Here is a 23331-nt window from a genome sequence, read left to right as displayed (position 1 = left end):
GGGGGGGTCTGCAGACCACTCAGAGAAGCAGAGGGAGGCAGACACTGGAGGGTGAAGCGGACACAAGGGGGCTAGTCCAACACGCGGGGGGGTTTCTAGAAAAGTGACCACAGGACTAACACTTGGTACACTAAGGTGAATCCCCTACTTATGAAGGGGCAACAAAACGCACAAGTCTGTTCCACCTTCGACCAGAAATACCACACTAGATGGATGCTCCAGTATGCCAGTAAAAAGGGAACAAGTTTGAATTGCATTAAGACTGTTATGATTCACAGATAGAWGCCATTTTAATGCCTCTTTGCAGGTCTCTTACTTATATATATTATAACAGAGATAATAACAATTTAGTGACTCTATTCACATTACTATTAAGGAGTGGGATACAGCACATTCCTTCAGAGCATCTGTGAATAGATACTGAAGATTCACCTAACACATATAAAACTTTAAGGGTCATTCACCCTATCAAAAATTAAAGGGAAGGAGTCCTACATCACTAGGTACTGCAAAGAGAAACAACAAGAGCTCACTGTTACTCATTGCCCACCCTGGAGGCTTCAGAAAGGTGCAGTTACATCCGATCAAAGAAGTGATAAGGTTCTAGATGGAATAAATTAAGGTTGTGTTTCATTTATTTTGGAGAGGGGGAGGGAAGGTCTGAGGAATACCTAGACTTTTCCCAAAGCAGACAGAACTACCCCACAAAAATCACACAGTTCCAGAGAGACAGAGCAAAGCTAAACAACTTACCTTGCTTTGCGTGAATTCTCTGAACATGGCTGCTAGCCCATCATCATCAACGTCACTGTCAGTTTTAATAGCAACATTAAGGATGTGAATGGGCTCCTCACGGGCAGTCTGCAATTTAAAGAAAACATTCCCTATAAATAGATTGTTAACAGCATAACATGTATGTATTCTCAAGAGGCCCCCTGAGTACATCTCTAAAATACAGGTCCCCTAGGAGAGAAATGACCTCAGTAGCACCTGCTGTAAACAAAGCAAAATTATGAAGGAAATCCTTGACCAAGCAGTCTCACAAACTCATAATTTCACACACAAAAAAAGAGTTAATGTGCACAAACAGCAAACAGGCACTTCATTCTGACAATCTGTTTCTGATGATCACATCTGACTTGGTTAACTTAAGRTAAGATTTCGGGCACAAAAAGAATGCAGAGACTTATCCTCTTTTCATGGGATGCAGTACAGATGGGACAAAAGAGGACTTTGCTGTCAAGAAGCGTAATGGAATGAAGCAGACAAAGAATAGGAGCAACACAACAAGTGTTTTCACATCTGCAACAAAATGACATAATGTAGAAGCATTAACTATGTAAAAACTCTGAGAAATAACAAAGCATTTAGGAATTTGCAGTTAACTCTGATAAACTGAGTGTAAACAGGAAATTAGCCTTGGTGAGGTCTGGAGTGAGGTAAAGAGAGGGATCAGAAGACATTAAGGCTGATGGTAATATTCTGGAACAAGACTACAGTACTTAAACACATCAAGATTAATGGATCAGTCTAAAACAAAGCCCTATTCTGAAGCCACACTTCATCCAAACAGAGCTCCTAGCACCTGAGAAGCAGGACAGAGCAAAGGAGCAGCTACCGTCTCTACAGGCAGCAGCTCTTCTATTTCTAAGCACTATAAACTAGCTGTTTCCTCTGCACCTGCTATCTGTGTCACTATAAAAAGTGTAGGGGTTCCTCTCACCTCTTCCTCCTAAATGCAGTTCTAAGAGGCAGAAGAGAGGGAAGAATCAGCACGTAAGTTGACAAGGAAGGATGTAAGACAGAAAATTTGGCAAGTGAAGGCTGTTAAAGACGTAGTGCAATAGCCCTATTCACAGAGAAGGCCTAGAAACAAAACCATTGGTCCAAACTCTCAGTTACACTGCCGTGGATCCAGAAATGTGTACTGACATTAGAAGTTACAATACAAACTTACAGAGAGAGTAAACACCTAACCATAGTTTTTGAATATGGAAATGGTCACCTACTTTGAGTCACCTGCTGCAGAACAAACAAATCATATAAATACATACATAAAGCTCTTAACTCCTGTACCCAGCACTCGAAGCAGTGAAAAGTATCTAGCCTGCAGTTATTGCGGCATTTTGCATGCCTTCCACCTTCAACTTGAGAGCAACCTCAAGAGAAAAACAAAAACAAAAAGAGAAAAAAATTACTATACCTTTTCTTCATCATACAAGGAAGCATGACCAGCTTCAGGGAAGGTTGGGCTCTGGGGAGGAGAGTCACAGAAGCAACTCATCACTTCATCAAAGATTCTGAAATACACCAGAGAAGTATTAATCATAAATACACTGCTGCTAAACACCAAAACCAAACAKCACTAAAATCCACAAAATACCTTGCTAATGGGGGGAGAGGAGAACAAGACTCCTTCCTTCTTGCAGGGCTGTAACTCAAAAGACAGAGAGGCAATACCTCCTCTACTCTCCAACCCCAGGCAGAACCTGGATCTTCCAACACAAGTCAGAGACCTCATAGTTACAGGCCCTTATGATTGCTCTGGGCTCTGCTGTCTTTTGCCTACACCTAGAAGGTTGCAAGCATAAAGAATACWTCCTTCCATATATATAAGTGTATGCAAGAATGTCAGAAGGAATCAGCATATTTGCAAATGATCTCCAAAGCAGCAGAAATTCAAGATGCTGATCCTTTAGGCTGTGAGCAAACTGCTCTTACAGCATTTTGAAACTTCCAGTTATCTCAAGAACGCAGAGGAAGGGACACAAACAACCCTCCACCTGAAGCCCCAGAAACTTAGCAGACAAGCTCAGGAACACTTTAGACCTGATTCTAGACAAAGGCAAAGACTTCATCCAGTTCCATTTGGGCCCATCGAGGAAGCTGACAATGCATATGATCATAGTCGCTCTTCCCCACATACCTGACAAAATCTTCGAACGTGCGGAAGGASACCATTCCACCCATCCGCTGGCATGGTGGAGTGAACGAATTGTCTAGCAGTACATCACTCACGCTAGCTACATGGACCATTCCATAGTGATTGAGATTGGAAGAGAAGGACATTCTAAATGGCAATTCAATAAGATCACAGTTAGAAAGACAAAGGAGAAACAAATAAAATCACTGGAAAAAGATATGTACAAGCATATATATGACCATTTGAAGTGTGACTGTTTATCCATTTTAACTGTTGCATGATCTATTAGACTCTTCAGCATGCCAGACATGATGTGCTGTCTTCTCCAAAGCCATTGCAATGCTGGCATGTGTGTCTGATATCATTAATATCCTTACCTGGATGTCCTCCCCACGTTCAGGAACAGTCATATGGTTAAAAAATGTTACTACCCTTTAAAAAATATTTCTTAAGACATCTGAGATGACAGATAAATTATGACTATGCACAGCTGAAAGCACTGTTCCTCCTGTATGTATGTTTTGCTTTACAGATGAATACTGAGATAAATAATTGTACTAAGTTTGGGCACCTAAAGATTTACTAAACCTTTACAAATTAAGTTAAAGTGTTTTGAGCCACATTCTCTTACTGTTTCTGCATTTTTTTCTGGTGATATTATAACTTACATCCCTCAAATACATAGGGGGATACAGTGACCTCTCAACAATTCTATGTGGYTTTCTACAAGCTTACACTAGGATTGATATCCTAACTAAAGTCCTATTACAGTGCCTTCCACTTTAACTGCTGACCAAATTAACATGCTTTTTTCATCTATTCAACCTAGATTTTGAAAACATTACAAACCTCCCCCCAACCTTTTTTACTTTTGTCAGTTTTGATTGCTAAAAGGTAGCAGTTGCTACATGGAAGCAGTTGGCCACAGAACACATTTATCTTAAGGCAAAAGACTAAGGAAACAGAGCAGAGCTCCAGATCCACTGTTCTCCAGGTAAGACCTCTTACTATGGTTATAGTCATGCCCATATGCCTGCTACTGAAGCAGTGAGATACAGCACAGTAAACATATCACTCAAAGGACCAATTCCTTACCTAAGTGAGAAGGACTGGAACAGATTTAAACAGAGGAAGGCACAATGTAAGAGACTTCTATTTAAAGAAGGAGCACATTCACTTTAGAGGTCAGCTTTCTTTCCTGTGAGAGGGCAAGATCCTGAATATATTAAAGTATCACTAACTTCTCATATACTTCAGTTGCCACAGTAGCATATACTGGCTGTGAAATAATTTGTGCTGTTTTGAGGGGTTTGGATTTTTTTTTTCCCCAAAGATCCACAATGCTATAGTGAAGACTAGCAGAGGAAGTTTCTCTCCTACTGAACAAAGCACATACAACTACGTAGGCCTCCCTTCCCTAGCCACCAGAATCAGGGAATAATCCTAACCTCCAAACTGCAGACTAATTTTAATCTGCTGAGGGACCTATTTCAAATGCTCCCTGCAACATAGTGAGACTTTCAAGCTTGCCCTAAGAGACGGAAATGACTAGCTGGCACACAGCAGCACTCGGTGACGCAGGAACAGTTTACTKTCACTTGCTTCATTGCCCCATGGGTTTAGGAAGACACTGGCAAAGTTTCTGTCCTCCCCAACTGGTAACACAACAGGAGGCAGAAGGCAATGGGAAAGAACCAGGGCAATGACTCAGCACAGCACATGCTTAATTTGCATCTTGCAAAGACAAACAGATGCTCAACTACTTTACTGGCTCAGGCCCCAGCTGCATARCAGGCAAATTAAGGGCCCGATAATGCTGTATATGGCACGCTGGTAAGCTACCCAGAATCAGGACCAACACCAAACTGTGGATTGCTGACACTGCTTCTTACTGGCTTTTCTAAGATTTCTTTCTTTTCACATACAGAAAAATAGTTTTATATGGCTTTAAGTACACTACTAACAAGTCTAAAATATCATCAGTTTGATCAATAGCTCTCTTCATGTTTGAAGTCACTCTAGGTTTCTGCAATTTATCTCTGATTAAGAGCCATGAGACTTTCAGGTCCATATTTACTATTTTTCCCTAAGGAGGTTTGTAAGCAGTAATAAATAATAGGTGTTCACATWTTGAAAGAGCAAAAAATTTTCAGGACATGTCTTGGTGTACATTTCTTACAACTAATACAAAAAATACCACAGAACAATAACTAAACAAAAAGACAGCAGACATTTTTCATGTATTACTATAAACAAGAAATACTTTCAAACTGAGACAAGGGAGGAAAAATTAGCATCTGAAACACAACAAAACATGCTGTCAGCTGTTTGAGATGTAGATGCATCTATGGGGTGAGGGAGGTAAGACAGCCTCAACAAATTCTGAGCGAGTTGCAGGAAGCCGAGCAGCCCCAGGTATGCTCTTGTCCAGAATCCAACGCCTGCGATGCCACTGTGACGCCCTATCGAGAGTCAGCAGCTGGGAATCGAGCTCCAAAAAAGAGACCCCCAAGAAGCAGCATTCTGCTAAAGTTCACTGTATACCATACAACAGATGAACTAAGGCACCTGGCAAATTTAATTTTAAAGCTTGCCACATGCAAAGCTGCTTTGAAAAGGTAAAGAAAAGCTGAAAACATGTTTTAGACAAAAGCAGAAAGGGGAGGGGGGAAAGAGTTATGGTTGAGAGCTTCCCAAGTAAAGATAAGGGTACTAAAACAAAACATGTTAAAACAGTAAGTATTAGGCTACTTCTTTCTAGTCTTTCTTTTCAAATTTTAAAAGATGACAAGTACCATACCTGTTTAGCGTGGGGATGTTCCCTCTGTAATCAAACAACCACAGTTAGTTACAGATTGGTTAGTGAAAGCCATAATAAAGAACTATCATCATGCTGATACACAGATCAGCAACAACTTTACAATTTAATGAACAAAATCTGTTAACCATCAAGAAAGAGGCAGAATTCAATTCCATTGACCCTGAGAAGGCACCCACCACCTGACTTTGCTTGCCATTGCTGCCATGGGAATAAGCACAGATCATGCATGTAACATGCAAACAATATCCCAGGAACACACATTGTATTTGCAAAGTACCCTGCATTTCCACAGCATCTCTTATTACATCACCTTCAAGCCCTTTGCAGACATCAAGCAAGCTTCACAAGCAAGACCAGACACAGAAGTCTGCACCCACTGTCAGAAAGACAAACTACAGCACAGATGCAAAAAGTGAACACATACATAGGAAAACTGCATCTGGTCCAGCAAAGGAAACCAAACCCTCATTGCCAAACCTCTACTTTAAGCAGCAGCTCACACTGGCTCCCAAAACAGTGCAGAAATAAAGCAAACAAGCACTTAAACACCGTAGAATACTCTGGATTTTCAGCATTCAAGACCCTGAGCACCAAAAAAAACAAGCAGAGCTTGAGGCTAACTTCAGGAAATTTTTACAAATCCTTTTTAACATCAATCCAAAATTCAGTTTTGCATGCAGACCAGGGCGTAATGGCACATAGAAGGCAGAGAGGAGGGTCAAGGGCACATYTGCACACTAGCATAGGAACAGAAAGGTCTAGCCCATGCTAGCTACATTCATTAAAGCACAAGGTGGCACACTCCTCCAAAGAGATGTAGGAATTTCTGTGATCTGACATTCTGAAAGATTAAACTGAAACACAAAATACATGCACACAAGACACTTGTATAAACAGATTAGCAAATGAGAAAAAATTGAAAGCAAAGTTTCAGGGAGCTTGTAACTGGACAGTCCCCCTCCCCTTCCCTTYGGCAACCTGCAGGAGGTCAAGCCACAGACTTCCTTAACATCCTTAACCATAGGCAAGACCCAGAGTTACTGGGTGGGTGTTTAGTGACTAGTGTATTTGCATGGTCACAGTGCTACATACACTGACTGTATGGGTCCTGCTTGGAGTGGTTTTGTCATAGGAGAGGCATATTCCCTGCAGGTTTATGAGTTAGATGCATTATTGGTAGAGGTATGAAAAGTTCTCAGGATCTCTTCAAGCCATATAAGAAGCTGCCCAAATCAGACTACAAATACATCTGTTCAACAGTAAAGATTTAATTTCACCAGTGGGAAGAGACACTGTGCTGCAAARCCTGTCCTAAGGACTGAACGAGACACAAGGTTGCAGGGAGCTGACACATATTCTTTAGCTTGGCAAATAGTGAGAAAGCTGCACGTGATCTGCTTCAGTTAGAAAAAAACTGTCTGAAGAGGACCAGCTGTTCCTGCACCAAGTTCACTTATTCTGTAGTGGTTGCTGAATAGCTTCAAAAAACAAATAGAGAAAGAACCGCAGCATGAGATATCACCTATTCTGTCTCAAAAGGAGTTTCCTGCTGCCTTGCTCCAGTAATTGCTTCCAAGCCACTCAGTGTGGCACTGAAGAGGTCATGGTGAGAACCTCAGCCAGGAAAACAGAAGACTCCGTGACTGGTGATTGCAGAAAAGAATGGAGCAAGAACAGTCTCCACRTTGCACATTATAGGGCTGGCTCTGTATCTACAGGCACGAGAGCTGGGGAGGACTTGTGCACACCAGGAATTGGATTGTTGCCTGTCACTGAAATGCCGTAAGAGGGAAAGTTTTGATGCTTTCAGCACAACCAGACCTTGCAAAAAGGCAATACAACCCACTCACTGAGCAGCATCTCTAGAGTTTCCAGAGACTGCAGCAGGTCTAACATGTAAAACACCAGTTACAAACTGGCTTGCTCTGCTTTCTGGCAATGTTTGTGAAAGAAGCAGCCGAATAAATTCACAGCTAACTGTGCACGCACTGACAGCAATCTCAACAGCCAGCTCGGTATAGCTGATCCCAGGTTCAGAAACAACTTCACCACATCAGCTCTAGTCCTTCTCCCTATCTCTTTCTTTTCTTTTTTCTTTTCTTTTTTAAGATCCATTCTTCTTCCTAACCAGGTTAAAGAATCTCACTAGGGATCATTCTGTACCTAAGCAGGCAGTGCAGCATGCTCTAAGCATTACAACTACACCTCCTTCTGCTCAAGCAAACAAAAACCTCCTTAGCCCCTTTCAACACCTCCTAGTTGAATCTGAATTTGCTTTCCTTCCCCTCCTCCTCCTTTTTTAAGCAACAGAACTCCCCTATGAAAATGATGGCAATGCATGCAAAGCACTACTGGTTATATCAAGCTGTGATTGAGTGCCAGCACAGGGCAAAGCTTTTGAAATCAGGCAACAAAGCGGAATCAGCAGAGGTCGGCTGAATAACCCACTTGTAGTTATTAACAGCAGTACCACAGGAGAAAGAGCAATTCCACTGGCTGTGACCAGTGGCATTCCTCTTATGTTTCTTCATTTCTGCAGAAGAATCTAAACAGAAGGCTGTGAAACATGCCTCAAACCATACATTTTGATTGGGTTTTTCCTCTCCCTCTTTTTTTCCTTATTCTTCTGCTCCCCCTGCGATTTAGCCAAGCTGAATCTGCTACTGAAGTCCAATTTGCATAAAATTATCGTTGTTCCATTCAGTTTGCTGCCCCTTCAACAGCCCCTTCTTTGCTCTGTTGGAAGATTCTGCCCTTTCTGAAACAGGCAAGCCAAGGGAGCTGCAGCACATTACTGCTGCCTGCTGTCTAATTAACATCAAACCCTCAGCACGAAACTGCAGGGATTTACAGGTGTCCTGGAATTGTTTTCCCCTCCTCCCTCCTGATATCAGTGAGTCTCCCGCAACAYGGAGGGGACCTCAGGCTACCTAATGATACAGTACAAGTTCTGCACTCAAGTCTCAGGGCTTACACGGTTAAAGTCCAAAGCAGCACAGCCRATTCGGTACCAGGAATACAATGACTGATGCAAGAGGCCTTTTCAGCAGCTACTTAAGTCTACAGAAAATGCTTCCATTTTGTTAGACATTCAAACCTTAGGAATATATCATTATAAAATGATGAAGCAGCCTAGCAGAAAGGAACTGATATAAAGGTATCTATAAACCCTGACTGAAGTGAAAGCAAGTTTTGGGTTCTGATTTTTCCATAAAAAGAACTCTCAGAAAGCAGCACTAGGTAATTTGGTTTTTAGCCTTAAAAATGTTTTTGACCTCTAAGCAAAGAGGCTGACAAAAAAGAACCACCACCAAAATACTCCATAGATGATAAAACATCAGGAGACAGCAAAGGAGGAATCATGCATCACTCTCAAGCCTTGACATCAGCAACATCAAATTCCAGCTAAGGTGCCAACACAGATCTACAACCACAGAAAGAGGAGATATCAAGTGAAAAGAACACACACAAGATAACTAAGACGTTTAGATTGAGTCCCATGGAAATACAAAGCAACTAATGACTAGACTTAAATTCCACTCTCAGAAGCACCAAGAGCAGCAGGAATGCAGTCCCAAGACTGAATTTAACCTAGGCACATCTGAGGCATTTGCCCACATGTTCACGTTTCCTGAGTCACATGCGCTTCCAACTCTAAATGCAACTAGAGTTAACTAGTGCTTGAAAACTAGTTTATCATATTTCAAAAGCAAGACTTGCTTTATAACTATGCCAATTATCAGAAGTTCTCTTAAAGTCTTTTGTGGCTTGGAGAATATCCAGAGGGAAGAGGGAAGCTGCAGTGCTAAAACATTCCTTCGCCCTTACCTCCCAGTCATACCTCCTAGTTTGAGATTCTTGAGGATGTCTCAAGGCTGAGTGTCAGGTAGGGGTAGCATGTAGGATAACAGGAAGGCATGGACTCAAAGTACAGATGGATTGGGAAGGCAGGGGTAAGGCATTAGAAAGTAAGCAAAATGAGAGGCTGGGTTATGCTACAATTTCCTTTGTAGCTCAGCATCCTCAGGATGGATATCTGAGGCAAAAAACTCTTATCATTGCCATACCTCAAAATAAAGATATTTCCAGTATCTAACTCACCCTTGTCAGCAATTCTCTCAGCATCTGACAGCAGCTTGTTTTGTGGGAACAAGTCTACCGCTGAGTTCTTCCCTCCTCATTCTCCAGCACAGCTGTTACCAGGGRAGGAGAGACCAAGAGAGCAGCTAAACAGCCTAGCTGTGGCGATGTCACGAGTTGGAAAAAATTGAATACTTTAGTAGGAACACTGCCTCAGCATGATTCTGCAGCAGGCTCCAAAAACGGGCTGCAGCAATGTCCAAGTTCAATTTAAACCTTACAGCTTCGGACCTAAGAATGGTTGTCCAAGTGAACAAGAGGAGATGAGAAATTACTAGAAAGAACTTCTTTTGAAAAAGCACTATAATTCCGTCCCCTTCAGTGTGTCCCCTAGACACAATGTTTCTTTGAACAGAAGATTTTTAAGGTAAGAGGCAAGCAATGTTTCTTGTGCTGAGCACCTAAGAAAGGCCTTTCAGTGGCTTTCACCTGGCCCGCCATCCTCACAAAGGAAGCTGAACTCTCTAGATACCAGCCAATAACCAGCTTCCCATCTCRGCAGGGCAGTCTGAACATGAGGGAAGCAAAGAACATCTCAAAACAGGGCTCATTTCTTTCTCTTTCTTTTCCCACTAGGACTCTAGATGACAGAAAGAGGCAGGTTATCCAAACGCAAGGCGCTCTGCACACACACATTTGTCTGCAGTACCCTGCTGCAGAACATAGCGATCAGCATCCCCTAGATACGCTTGTATCACTTCCTCCAGATCGGATTACTGCAATGCCCTCTACTTGGAGAGGGCTTGGAGACTTCATTTACTGCAAAAGGCAGCAGATGGTTACACTGCATTCCTCATCTGGTTTCCACCGAGCAGTAAGGAGTGCTGGTTTTGATCTATAAAGCCCTCTATGGTTTCAACTATAAGAGATTTTTCTCCCTGTGCCTTACCCTTGTAATCAAGATCAGTGGGGATTCTTAAGACAGGGTGTTTTCTGTTAACGTAAACAAACAATTCTCAAAGCAGTGTTCTGCCCACAACCGCACCCGAAGCAGGTTGCATTTCCATAACATTGTTATTCAGATTTAACAGTTTTTGTTTCCTCCCTGACGCAATGTAAAGCTGTATTGTGGGCAATTGATGAAAATCATTCAATGACCAAAATACAAAGACTTAGCACCTAGCTGTGACTAGTCARACCAGAAGCAGAGCATATCAGGGTTAAATACCAATGACAGAGGTTGTAAAGATTCCACAAACAAAACTCTTATCAGTTTCTCTACATCAATATTTGCTCCAGTAAAATTCAAGCTATTAGAAGTTCACAGAAATCAGATACAACCATGACCAGGACTTCAAATTTTTCAATATTTGATCAAATATTTTATAGCAGCCTACAACCAACACCAATTTGGAAAAAGAATGCTGTCTTAGGGCTCTCTGGATTCCCCTTCTGGTTCACCACAGCTCAAGCCTTCAGAGCCTCAAATGACATTTTGCTTCATCAGCTGGGATACCTTGGCTTTGAGGTTTGCCCTGGGAATGCATTATTAGCTTTTCAGTGTAAAAGTTCATGCTGCATAARATACAGAAAAACGTAAGACACACAGAACACGGCCAAAGACAAGAAAGACTTAAGCAAGACAATGTCAGAGACAGTTTCGAGATTTCAGTGCTCCGTGTCTTGATCTCAACATAAGGACTGCCTTTACAGATAGCTTAAATCAACATACTCAGCACTAATTTAAGTCTCTAGATTTCCTGTTATCTGCTGTGCTTTAGCACCTGGCCACACAATAGTTGCGGTGTACTGCAAGAAGCTGCATTAAGCAACATCACTAACATACGGAGGTGCAACTCAGAGGAACTGAACCTGCCTATGTAAGCAGCGAATTTGTCCCCAAGCCTGCCTGCCTGCCTGCCTCTGCACAAGGACTATGATGCATTTTCATTCAGCCATCAGCAATGCCAACGGTTGAGAAGCGGAACCAAGTTTCAGAACATTGCTCCAGCAAATTCAGTGTAATGTGGAAAGGAAATTTCTGGACATAGCAGCTCTCCCCCAAGCAGGTAACAATTCTCATCTTCCAGCTGACCTTGTCCAATTAATCCTGTGCACAGTAATAGAGCAGTGGTCAGCATGGGCAGGCCAAATAACTCCCAAGTTACAGAGGTGACTGAGTCTAGCAAAGATAGGAAATGGAGAAAGAATGGGGAGATAGAGAGCATTATAAAGGGGTACTAAAAATAGTATGCAATTATTTACAAATATTCTAGTGATGTAGGAAACAGATGAGACCAAATGCATGTTCCATTTGTATCATGAGTGCTTTGCACTGCTTGTTGAGGACAGTCATTTATTTCTAGCAAACCAGATTCTGAAAGCCATTTCATAAAACGTACTTACGGATTCTCARTGAAGCGAGACTAGACCCCATTGCCCAGCCCCACCAAAAATAAAATAAGGAAAAGGATGTTTGGAAACAAAGGAGAGAAATAGCCCTGGTGCCATACTGCCAGTCCAGCACAGATCAACAGTGGCACCCAGTGGCCATGGAGACTCACTGCACCTCTGGCTCCATCACACTCTCCACTGCCTGGGACAAAAAATAAAATATCCTCCTGAGCTCCTTCAGTGCAAATGAAGGACCCCCTAAGACTGACTAACCTGGCAGATCCTGGAGAAGTTCTGATAATCAAGGGATTTTTTTTAATGGCTTTAGTACACACTGTGAGATGAGACCCTTCGTCTTTAATGAATGTTGATGCTTTGGTTTGCAACTTTAAGTTTCAGCAATCATGAAAAAAAATTATGAAAAATTCTGACTGAAAATGAAGTATTTCAACTGTTACATTTATATATCAAATACATTTATACATACATCTTGGTGTTCCCAAACAAACAAAAAAAACAAAAAAAAAATAAAAAAGAAAGGAGGCTGCTAGCCCTTATCATGCTATAAGAGATTTCAGCCTCTCCAATAAAAGAAAAAATTGTTTGACTGTTCTTTATTAAAATTCCTAGCAGTTTAATAACCTATCTGGAATTACACCTTTTGAAGGCTCAAGGTTCAGCTAGAACTTAAAGAGCAGGAACTAGGTAATGTAGGGTTTTATCTTAATTAACTTGTGCTTTTTTGAGGCACTGGAACTCTCCTCTTTTCCACCATTTCTATTGCAAATTTTCTCTGCTGAGATAGGAAGTAGCTTCTCATAAAACCTCCAGCTCCCAAGGAACCTGAATACATGATCTGACCTGTTTGGATGGGAGGTAGGTAGCATGAATTGGAACTCCACCACACAAGTATTATCCTTCAGCTGGCGATGCTGAACACTGTTTAACTCATAGGCAATGTATGCCCTTCGAACATACACCTGTTTAAAGAGAAATKCAATCAATTTAGCTGCACTGGGGAAACAGAAAAAGAGAAAGACAACAAATGATACACTGGAGAACTGATACAAATACTAAAAACCAAGMAGATGCCTCCAAATTAGTATACAGATTGAATTTAAACTTAAACAGAAGAATTCAAGTAATGTTATTTGAGAAGGGCCAGTTTGGCAAGATACAAGCATCACCACAAGGCACAGGATGGGCCGACTATATTTCGTGATAGTAGCTTCATCCTCAATCCTTTCACCCATGCAAATCTGCTTTAAGCAAATAAGATAACTTGTATCTGAAATTTTAGCCAATTATGAATGTTAACAGTGTTAAATACCAGACTCCAAGTGCTGGTATACAATTCCGCACCTATAGCTCTCTTAACCTTGCAAGGTAACAGTGATTAAAGCACAAACAAAAATGAAAAAAATACATAGAACTGAAAAGCTTTTCCTTTTACAGTGGGAACAAACTTACCTCCAAAGCTGCCATTCTTACCACCTGGTTACTGTGGTAGAAGAAGTTGGGCAGCACATCAAAGATGGATGTCTCAGACAAAATGAGTTTCTAGAAGAGATTGCATGTAACAGAGCTTTAAAACAGAACTCCCTGTCTTGTAATCAGGATCAGACAAAAAAGCAAAACTCCAAATGAAGTCAAAACAAAAGTCTGAGAAAATACTGCTTTCACATCAGTTTTTTATTCTGCTTTCTGACCAGTTCTCATTTCTGTGCTTTTCTTTTCCATCAAGGATTAGTACCTTTTCATACTAAATGCTGGACACACACAGCAAAACGAAAGCCCTAGCAACTCTCAGTCCAAGTTCTTTGCCCATTTATCAGAACATAAGCCAGCTCATACTTCCCCAATACTCTAAGTCAGCCTTTATACTAACTGTAAAAATTCAATATACATCACAATTAAGTCTTTAGTTATCAGGAGTAAAAAAGAATTTTTTAAGTTATGATCTTACTCTGACAATCCTTTGCAAGATCACTGCTGGATCAGCAGTGGGCATAACTTGCTCTCCACCCACCCACCTACCCACAAATAATCCCAGTCTACAGACTCTTTGAAGCTTTTGGCAAAAGCAAGAATTGTTTTCAGAGTGTATGTTCAGACACCTCATGATCTGGTAAAACACCACAATATGCTTAAAGGGAAAGCCAGAGCAGAAGACAGCAGCCAAAACATGCAAGTCTTACTTGAGTCCATTAAGCAAAAGCTAGTAAAAGAGTCACGTTCTAGAGCACTAGAGGTGCATTTCTCTTCTGATATCAGTGTAATAATGAAAACAAAAATGAGGGGGAAGGTAGAAACCAGACCAATATAATTTAATGCCCCAATGACCCTGGAACTCTGGGTGAGATCTAAAGCAGAACCATAAGCTAAGTGAGAAAAAAAAGCATGGAAACAAGGAGAAAAGTTTGATAGATACCTGCAGGTTCTCAATGCAGAACTGGTGTCCATACATGTCAATGGCGGACAGGAAGATGGATTCCACCTGGTTGTGACGCAGCTCGTAGGATGGCAAATGGGAAGCAATGAGAACCTGGTAAATAGCAAATGCAAAGTGTGTCAGTGCAAGGAACTATGCTGGTCCATCATAAGAGGCTGCAACTCCAAGACTGCAAGCTCCATCCCAGAAGAGGTAACTGGTTTCCTCTGTGAATTCAGTGGCACCTGAGTGATGCTGTGAACTTCCTCCCAGTAACCAGTCTCATTTGCATATCTGCTTGGTTTGTGTTATTGGCCATTCCCCATGGAGAAAAGGAACTGCTTCCATCAAGTTCTATCAGTGCATGTGATTTAGCACTGTAGAGCTGTAGAGCTGCTAGTTGTGGTGACTGCCTGACCAGCTGTTAATTGGAAAGCAGATCTGGCAGGCAACAACTGTGGGGAGGCCAGCAACGGAGACGGCCTTTCACAGCTTCCGAGCAAGGCAAGCAAGAGCCACTGGTGCCACGTATGAAATGCCCAACATGAAGGATACAGAGGTAGGAAGGGGAAGCAGCTTGCAGGGGAAAATGAAGTGAAAGAGCAACATAAAGACATACACCAGGACTGCAGCACTGTCCTCAGCATGCTGCTGAGAGGTTCAATAACTCTGAATGGTTCAAGGACAAAGATACAATCCTGAAGGAAACATAAGGTCACTGAGCAGCTTCAAACATCCGATTCATTTTCAACACTCAGACACTGAAATAAAAGGAGAGATCCCTAAAGTGTCAGTTTCCCTGCTGAAGACTTTTAGAGTGAAGATAGGGACTGCAGAGTGAGATGAGTGATCAGACTTCAGGGTTAACATTATCATGAAACAATTACGCCCTCTTGCTCCTTCCTGACTAGACAAACCACTAAAGAGGAAGCTCGCTATGATATCCAGGTGCGCATCTGACATTCAAATTACCATCTGTACTAGACTCTTGAAAATGACCGTATCAAGAGCTTTTTTCCAATTATTTTAGGGTTAAAAACAAATTAACAGAAGTAACTCAAAAGCCAGAAGAAAGCCCCCAAAAGACCAACAAATTATTTGCAATAATTCCTGAGGAATTGCAAAGGAACATCTGTTTCTTGTCTATGTTTTACTCCCTGTTCTCTGCACACACTGATTTGCAATTGCAGGGTAGCCAATGAGCCCTGGCTGGCTACTCTACAGCTATCTAAGCAGTCTAGGCAGCCTACGCTTGTGCTTGCAGGGTTTATGTAGTTTGACTCCCTGTATCACACAAATCAGACTACCCTAAGTGAATTCCCTTTTGAGCCAGACAAAGCTGACGGAGCAGTGACAGAGGAGCATAATCTTAACCTCACAACATACAGTGATTAAGAAGCTACTTCAGCCTTGGTTAAACTGTCACAATGGTTAATCACTGGTTAATCATCTTCACTGGTAATGGGCTGCTCACAATATTCTGCTCTTCATATTTGCATAGTAACCAAAACAAACATCACAAGATACAGACTTTCCAAAATAGCACGTTCCAAGTGGGAGCAGTCCTGATCAGCAACAGCAGTCTGTCTTTAACAGGGATCTGCTTTGATTGCTAAAATTTCTCCCTTACCTGCCGTGCTCGCAGGGCCACTTTAGCATTGGTTGTCTTGCTGAGCTGGGTCAGCTCTGTCAGAATATTAATCAGCTCATCTGTCAAGGTGGGGTCACGGCCACATAGCTGGTCCTAAAAACAAAAAGGATTGGAAATGTTTAAAAGAAAGAAAAACATCTTCCCTCCTCCTGCAAAAGGGTTTAAAGATTAAATATATATAGCTTTGAGTTAGGCACTAGAGGCCTTCTAGAGGTACCCGCCTAAATTATTCTGTAATTCTATGTGGTCAAGGATCCAAGCATGAGTCTTTCAATAATTTTATGCATGTAAGAATAAACTTAAAGTGCTAGAGAAGAAAGTAGGGACACTGGCAACCCCAATCAATTTCTTAGCTGTAGTACATATTTTGGCATCCAAATACATAGAGAGAAGTACTGACTTGTAAGACGTTCTCCCATTACCTAATTTCAGCTTTGTACCAGAAAGTCTTGCCTAGCAACAATGCAAAACTCAAAGAGCATTTAAGTATAGTGAAATGGCTTTTGTAGCATGCAAAGATCAGCAAACTTGCACGGTGAAAGATGACCAGATTGAATTTAACTGCTGAGAGAATCTCCTAAAGTCTACTCCAGTTTTGAAATTGTTTTGAATTCAGACATTGAAAAAATGATAACACTAAAGAAATCTATTTTGTTTTCTGAACAGAGGAGGTATACTGTTATGCACACTTTCTTCCAAAAATAGTTTCAATTCCCACKAATAATTCCATGGTTTTCAACTACTCACAGTGCCTTGTGAGACAGCTCCCTCACGCTCCCAAAGCTAGTAATCCTCTAGGAGCCTCTAACATGTTTCTTCTATACAGCTCTTGCAGCTTTTCCCATTGCAAATAAATCACAGGGGGCAAATGAGAGATGAAACATGGATTTGGAATAGGAAAGAGATGGTGCCTTGGAGTTTTAAAGAGATTTTAAATATGTGCAATCCAAAAAAAGGCTCTTTGAAGAACCAAGAAATATAAAATGAAAAAGGGAAAATCTCTGTGCAGCAAATTGACAAGCTTGCCACAGAAAATAATGTAAGAAACAAATAATACAAATCCCATAGACTGATTAGTAAATAACAGCTTACACTACACACAATTCCAAACCTAAACACCTTTTCCCACATACTGTTCTTGATCCCTTTCTTTCTGATCCCACTCAAGCATTATGTCATGCCTAGGAAAGATGACATACAGCAACATCCAGTGACAGAGACCAAAATCAAATCATAAAAACACCCACCCCCCCACCCTCCCCTAGGTTACTAACTCTTAGATTGCTGTCCCCCACTAATCAGACTTGGGCCAGCCAAACATTACAATGACTGTTTCCGAAAAAAGTCCCATAAATCTACGTATTCCAGATCAGTATGTGAATTCAATAACAGCAAATAATTCAAGAACTGCCTGAACCATATTTGAAATAAGAAATCCTAGGTGTTGTAGTATTATAAGGTAATGAAAGACCAACAGGCACACAGGACGTCTGCCATGCCATTAAACACAAGGGGTTCTGTCCACTTAAGGTTACGCTATGCATACAACAGCCAGTGGACTACATAAAATGAATATACAACATCAAATCACACCATATTTCAACAAATACATGAAGGATGAAGTAGTTCCATCCTACCTTAAACGCCTGCTAGCTAAAAAAAGTGAATGATGACAGCATCACACTATTACTAAAACCATCCTCAGAGCCCCTTGTTAATAATGGATTCCTAGGGATACATCAATTACAGCAACATAAACATCAAGGTATTYTGACGTGACGTTTGCCCTTGGAGGACAAACTTAACCATCCCACATAAATAAACTGGCAACCCATAAAATGCCACAACCTTCACCACGATGACCAAATGTGCCACAGGGTCCCTAAGACATGAAGAGTAATGCGAGTCAGAGGAAGGAGGAATAATGGTCTTTTGGTTAATGGAGTGACCTGTAATTCAGCAGACCACGATTCCTGGCTTTGCCGTAGGCAACGCTGTGGTCACAGGTGAGCCACCACCTAAGCCTCAGCTGCCCGCTCATACTGGCAGTCCCCGCGTGCCCGCCTGCACGGCRGGTACGCTCCCGCTCGCCAGGCCCCAGGCACGACGGCTGGAGCGGCCACAGGCRGCATTGCGTCACCGGGCCCGGGGGGATCGTCGCTAGCGCGTTTTAAGTTCCAGTGAACCGGGCTGTTGGCCTTTACTTGAGATGAGTATAACAGACAGTGGAGGGAAGAGGAGAGGGGAAGAGCGAGCACATAGGAAAGACAGGAAAACTCAGATCATCTTTTTTTGCTGCTSTTCTTCCTGCCTCCCAGCGCGCCCCTCACTCTCCCAGATGGGCTCTTTACTAACCAACGTGGAGACACAGCAAGACTCTGCCTCTGAGATATGGCTTGCACAGGAAAAAAAAAAGGACAAAAAGTTTCAGTCCCATCTTAGCAAGAAATAATCAGGATGACAACAACAAAATAAAGCAGGTAACTGGTGCTGCACTGGCTTTTGCTTGCGCTGATTGGCAAAGGCAGTGAGCAAAGCCTCAAACCAGCTCTTTGACAAGGCCTAACGCCTCCCCAGCACCCCCGTGTAATTACACACTTGAGTGACTGGACTCTGAAGAAAATTGAAGGCCTGAGCTGCGAACAGCTGCCATTTTCTCTCTCCATCACGCCAGCATGATTACTTGAGAAATGAACAGCCCCAGCTCAAAGCTACTCCAGAATTCTCAGAGGAAATATGGCTCCGTGTTCAAATAATGAGATTCTTAAGGCAAGCGTTACTTACAATCACACCACACACCAAAAAGGAGAGAGGGAAAAAAAGAAGAAAAAAGGGGGGGGAAGAGAGGGAAAAAAAGGGAGCCAGAAAGAAAGAATGCCAGGGTCCTCATATCTTACAAATTAGAATTTAAGAAAACCAGGCTCAGTCTAGGGTAATTTTGACCCTTTTTATGCTTTTAATTGTGGATGGAGAAGGGGGGGGGGAGGGAGGTTGTGTTATAATTCACTTTTTAAAAAACAGGATATCTAAAACTCTAGTCTATGCCAAAAAATCACATGGTATCTAAATTCTTCCCGCCTCAAGGAAGGTGGGCATTCAAAGTGATACGTGGGACAGAGATTTCTGAAGCTTTTTTTTTTAAAAAAAAAAATTAAGAAGCAGGAAAAAGAAAAGACAGGGCTCGACTTTTGGCTTTTTGCTTAGTTTTGGAGGAAATGTAAGATACTGTGGCGTTTAGCTATTACAGAGGGGCTGCTGTGAATGAAAATTAAGATTTTGCACAGAGTAACAAGATAGAAAAATAAAACAGCTAGTAAGGTGGATGGCAGGTCCTAGCGTCAGGATTGCTTTGTGTTTGTACAGTGGAATCCAGGACTGACCAAGAGAGATTTGAGTCCAAGAGATTCCTCTTCCCTTTGCAAGCACCCCGGAGAGCCTGATCCAGAGGGACCACCTTGAGCTGAGAGGTTGAGTCCTGCACAGACTCCATCATGCAGCTTGGTGTACAGCCAGTCAGAAGGCATCACTGCAGACCAAAGAGGAGGCTTTCTGCGGCTCAGCACCATGGAGAGGCTAATAGAGCAACTGCTGAGCCTATGGACCAGGCCAGGGCCTATCAAGGAAGAGCAAGTAAAACCCCTGAGGGAGCTCCATATGGGCTGGCCATTCACTGCCAGGAACCCATCCTCACTAACAACAAGGGACCATAAAAATGTTGGTATTATAACATTACTGCACAAAAAGCAAATGGTTTTTGTACTGATAGCATATTATTTTGCCTTCCAACAAAGCAACTCCCATTTGAGTATCATGAGCTATTGTAAAGATAGGATCTCTCTGCAAGACTAAGCAAAATAAAACAAGTGTAAAGTCACAGACCAGGGTCTAAAAGTTAGTCTTTAGCACCCTCCCAATCTAAGAGTTAAGTCAGCATTCTCATTTCCCCACAGATGTTCACAAATCACTTGCATAATTAGCCTGCACAGCAATTTGATAGGCAATCAATGCAGGCAGTCATGAAACAGAAGGTGCACAGAAACCACACTGAACCGTATGTGCTGGGCCACTCTAACACAGGGCTTAGGTGCCCTAGTGAGAAAGAGTGAAGAAACTCCATACTGCTGCTTCTGTGGCTAGAAGACTAACACCTCTAAGGCTAAAAGCTGTCAATTTGGTACCTTTCAAAGCATCAATCATACATCTACACAGAGAAGCAAATTTCAAGAGTACCAGCAGACAACTTACAATGAGCATTGTAACAAGCAGGTTCTTCTTGGTGACCTGAGCATGTGAGAAGATGTAGTTCAAAACAGCATTCATGTCACTTTTATTCTCTTCCCGAAGGGCAAAGACACACTTGTCATAATGACCTGCAATCAGAAAACACACATTTTTCCAAACTCTACATGACTGTCATGCAATGCCTGTGACTGGAAGTCCCCCCAGCCCATTAAAAAAAATAAAAATAAAAAATTTGACAATCTACTTCACATGATTCACATAATCAGTTCTGGGACAGAAGCATACCCCCCCCCCTGTAATCCCCTCCTCTGACAATAAGAATCCTCCTGTTATTCACTTTTAACAGTTCCAGTGCCAAACATCTCCTTTGTTAACAATACAGAGAGAGTAGTGGTGATCAGAGCCTCTTTCATTCAAATGACAATCAGAAAAAACAATAGCAAAAAGACCTGCACCATCCTCTGCTACCATCAAAATTGAAGTAGAAACGAATCTGCAGCACTATTATGCTGGTGCATGTTTGGGGACAGAAAGAAAGAAAGAAAAGTAGAACAGAATCTGAATTACCTGTAYGAATTAGAGCTTCAGATTAGCTAGTGATTCATTGCCATCTTGTGCCTGCACACAGCAGTGCAATGCATTTATTCAATTCTCTCTTTCTGGTTGAGGTCTGAGGCATGTTTTTATGAACACTGAAAAGTTTCCTGGTATTTTACATCAGTTGCTATCAACTCAGTGATTTTACTTTATTGCACTTGATTTTCTTACTACAGAATTTAATAAGCAGGCAAGGAAGAACTAAACAAGTAGTAGGACAAATTTAAACAGTTTTCCTGATTCAAATCTTTCTTCAGATGCTCAGAAATCAGCATATTAAAAAAAAAAATCAAGGTTCGAATAAGATACTTTTATATGTTGAACACATAAGATTGAGAACACTAGCTATGGGCCACTGTTGACAGAGTCAAAGTAAAGAAAAGCAAATGAGAATAGCTACATCTGTGATCTAGAACAAGTAAAGAACTAATAGTCTGGCTAAGTTTTAAAGAGCTCAGTAACGCACTAGAAACTGCAGCACAAGAAACCACATAATTCAGTGATACTGTCTTTTAACTCCAGGTCAAACAGAAGTTCTTGCTTACAGGATTTGAAGTAACTTTAAAAACCCAGTGTACTGATACAGGTAGAACATGTCCCAGACCTAGACCTTGCTACAAGATATAAGAAACAGGAAGGTTATCACAAACATGCATAGTAGCTATTCTTTTGAGGATTTACAGAGAAAAGGAGCATTCCCAGACTAAAAAGGAATCAGTCATATTAAACTGTGGACAAGAAGACACAGGATGTGAAAGACAGATATCCCAACAGCAGATAAACAGTAGAACAGGCAACTTTCGGGTGGAGTTTGCAATCTGCTGGTTCAGACCAACAACAACTACTCCAAGCATTCTTACCATGAAAGCTTAAACTGGACACCAACTCCTCCACCAGGAGAAGGATCAGACTAGGCAGCCCTTTAAAATAAACCTTCATGGCTTAGGCTCACCATAAAGGTGGCCTAATGTTGCTTGAAGGGGGGCCATGTGGACTTTTGTGACCATGTGTGGTTCTTTCAGAAACTGAATGTTTGATGTACTCAGTGACTCACCATGCTGAAACTGAGTCTCCACCTTTAAGTACTGACGGAGCAGATCCATCACCACTGCCTTCATGTGACCCCGAATACCACTCCGGTACCTGCAGAAGCAAGCAGGTCAAACTTAGCACTGAGTGCAGCTGTCACTGTTTTGCTTCTAAAGACCTACAAGTAAGTAACAATCAACATGAGTGGCAGGAGGAACCTGCTTGCCTGTGGACACAAGTGCACCGGATTATGAAAACCACTGGACAACCCTGCAGTGAATATATAACCTCTGCCATTACTATGTGGATCACCATGGGAAATGTTTTGCAGCAAAACTTTCTTCTTTTTCCAAAAATACTCAAAACTCTAGAAGTTGAGAGGAGGGACACACACCAGCTGCTTGATGAAACAGTTAAGATGAGATCAGTATCACGACAGAAGTTACATCTGCATTTCATAAGGCAAAGGGGAAAAAGAGGAAGAATCTGCACCTGTACTTCGCATATGCAGCAAAAACAGGATATTCTATGAGCCACACACATATGTGGCCCCCTTCACTGCTGACTTCCCTGAAGGAGGTATGCAGGTTTATTCCCAGTGGTTTAGAATTCAAATGTGACAAAATTGGTCTACTGAAAGCAAGCAGGCTTAAGTCTTTCAGACAGAAGGGATGAAGGGAGAGGAGGAGGGGGGCAAGGAAAAAAAAAAAAAAAAAAAAAAAAACAAAAAACCACCCACAAAGGGAATTATAGGACCCTCCTGAAAACTGCTCACCTCTGTACAAGCTGCACAATGCTCTGGGTGTTCATGAAGAAGACCTCACGCTCTGATTTGCGGTTTAAGGTGGCTGCATGGCTATCCAAGATATTTGCAATCTGAAAGAGAACAGTCACGTAACAGTCCCAGTCCTAGATGGGAAGATCTTGCCAAACACACACACAGATGAGGACTTCCGGACAGACCAGATTTCCAGCAAACTCCAACAAAGAGTAAAGTCTTAAACTGTTACAGAAGGCAATCATTTGACAGCGAGACAAAACTTGATGCATCGTATCATATATTAGGGAAATAATCCTCTAATGTCTTATAGCCATCAGCACAAGCAAAATGTTGGGACTTATCTAGAAACAACTTCAAGGTAAGGAAAGAGTGGACCTTCACA

The 23331-nt window shown here is 41.8% G+C and overlaps 1 protein-coding gene across 7 annotated transcripts in view; it reads right to left on the bottom strand.

Moving 5' to 3' along the window:
• ACACA (acetyl-CoA carboxylase alpha) overlaps positions 1–23331 on the bottom strand; it is a 152326-nt gene that overhangs the window by 78839 nt on the left and 50156 nt on the right. For 6 of the 7 annotated variants that reach the window (XM_085302905.1, XM_085302907.1, XM_085302908.1 and 3 more), the window contains 11 exons: positions 22944–23044; positions 22194–22282; positions 20546–20670; positions 16280–16393; positions 14650–14763; positions 13689–13778; positions 13080–13198; positions 5724–5747; positions 2927–3070; positions 2204–2300; positions 754–861 (listed from right to left, as the gene is read on the bottom strand). In XM_085302905.1, coding sequence (XP_085159031.1) covers positions 754–861; positions 2204–2300; positions 2927–3070; positions 5724–5747; positions 13080–13198; positions 13689–13778; positions 14650–14763; positions 16280–16393; positions 20546–20670; positions 22194–22282; positions 22944–23044 — 1125 coding nt within the window. The remainder of the gene's footprint in view (positions 1–753; positions 862–2203; positions 2301–2926; positions 3071–5723; positions 5748–13079; positions 13199–13688; positions 13779–14649; positions 14764–16279; positions 16394–20545; positions 20671–22193; positions 22283–22943; positions 23045–23331) is intronic. The other variant, XM_085302912.1, reaches the window with a different exon arrangement.

This window comes from Rhea americana, unplaced genomic scaffold (genome assembly GCF_003343005.1).
Source record: "Rhea americana isolate MKP2758 unplaced genomic scaffold, rheAme1 scaffold_194, whole genome shotgun sequence".
Taxonomy (NCBI): domain Eukaryota; kingdom Metazoa; phylum Chordata; class Aves; order Rheiformes; family Rheidae; genus Rhea; species Rhea americana.
This window is presented reverse-complemented; position numbering and strand designations above follow the sequence as displayed.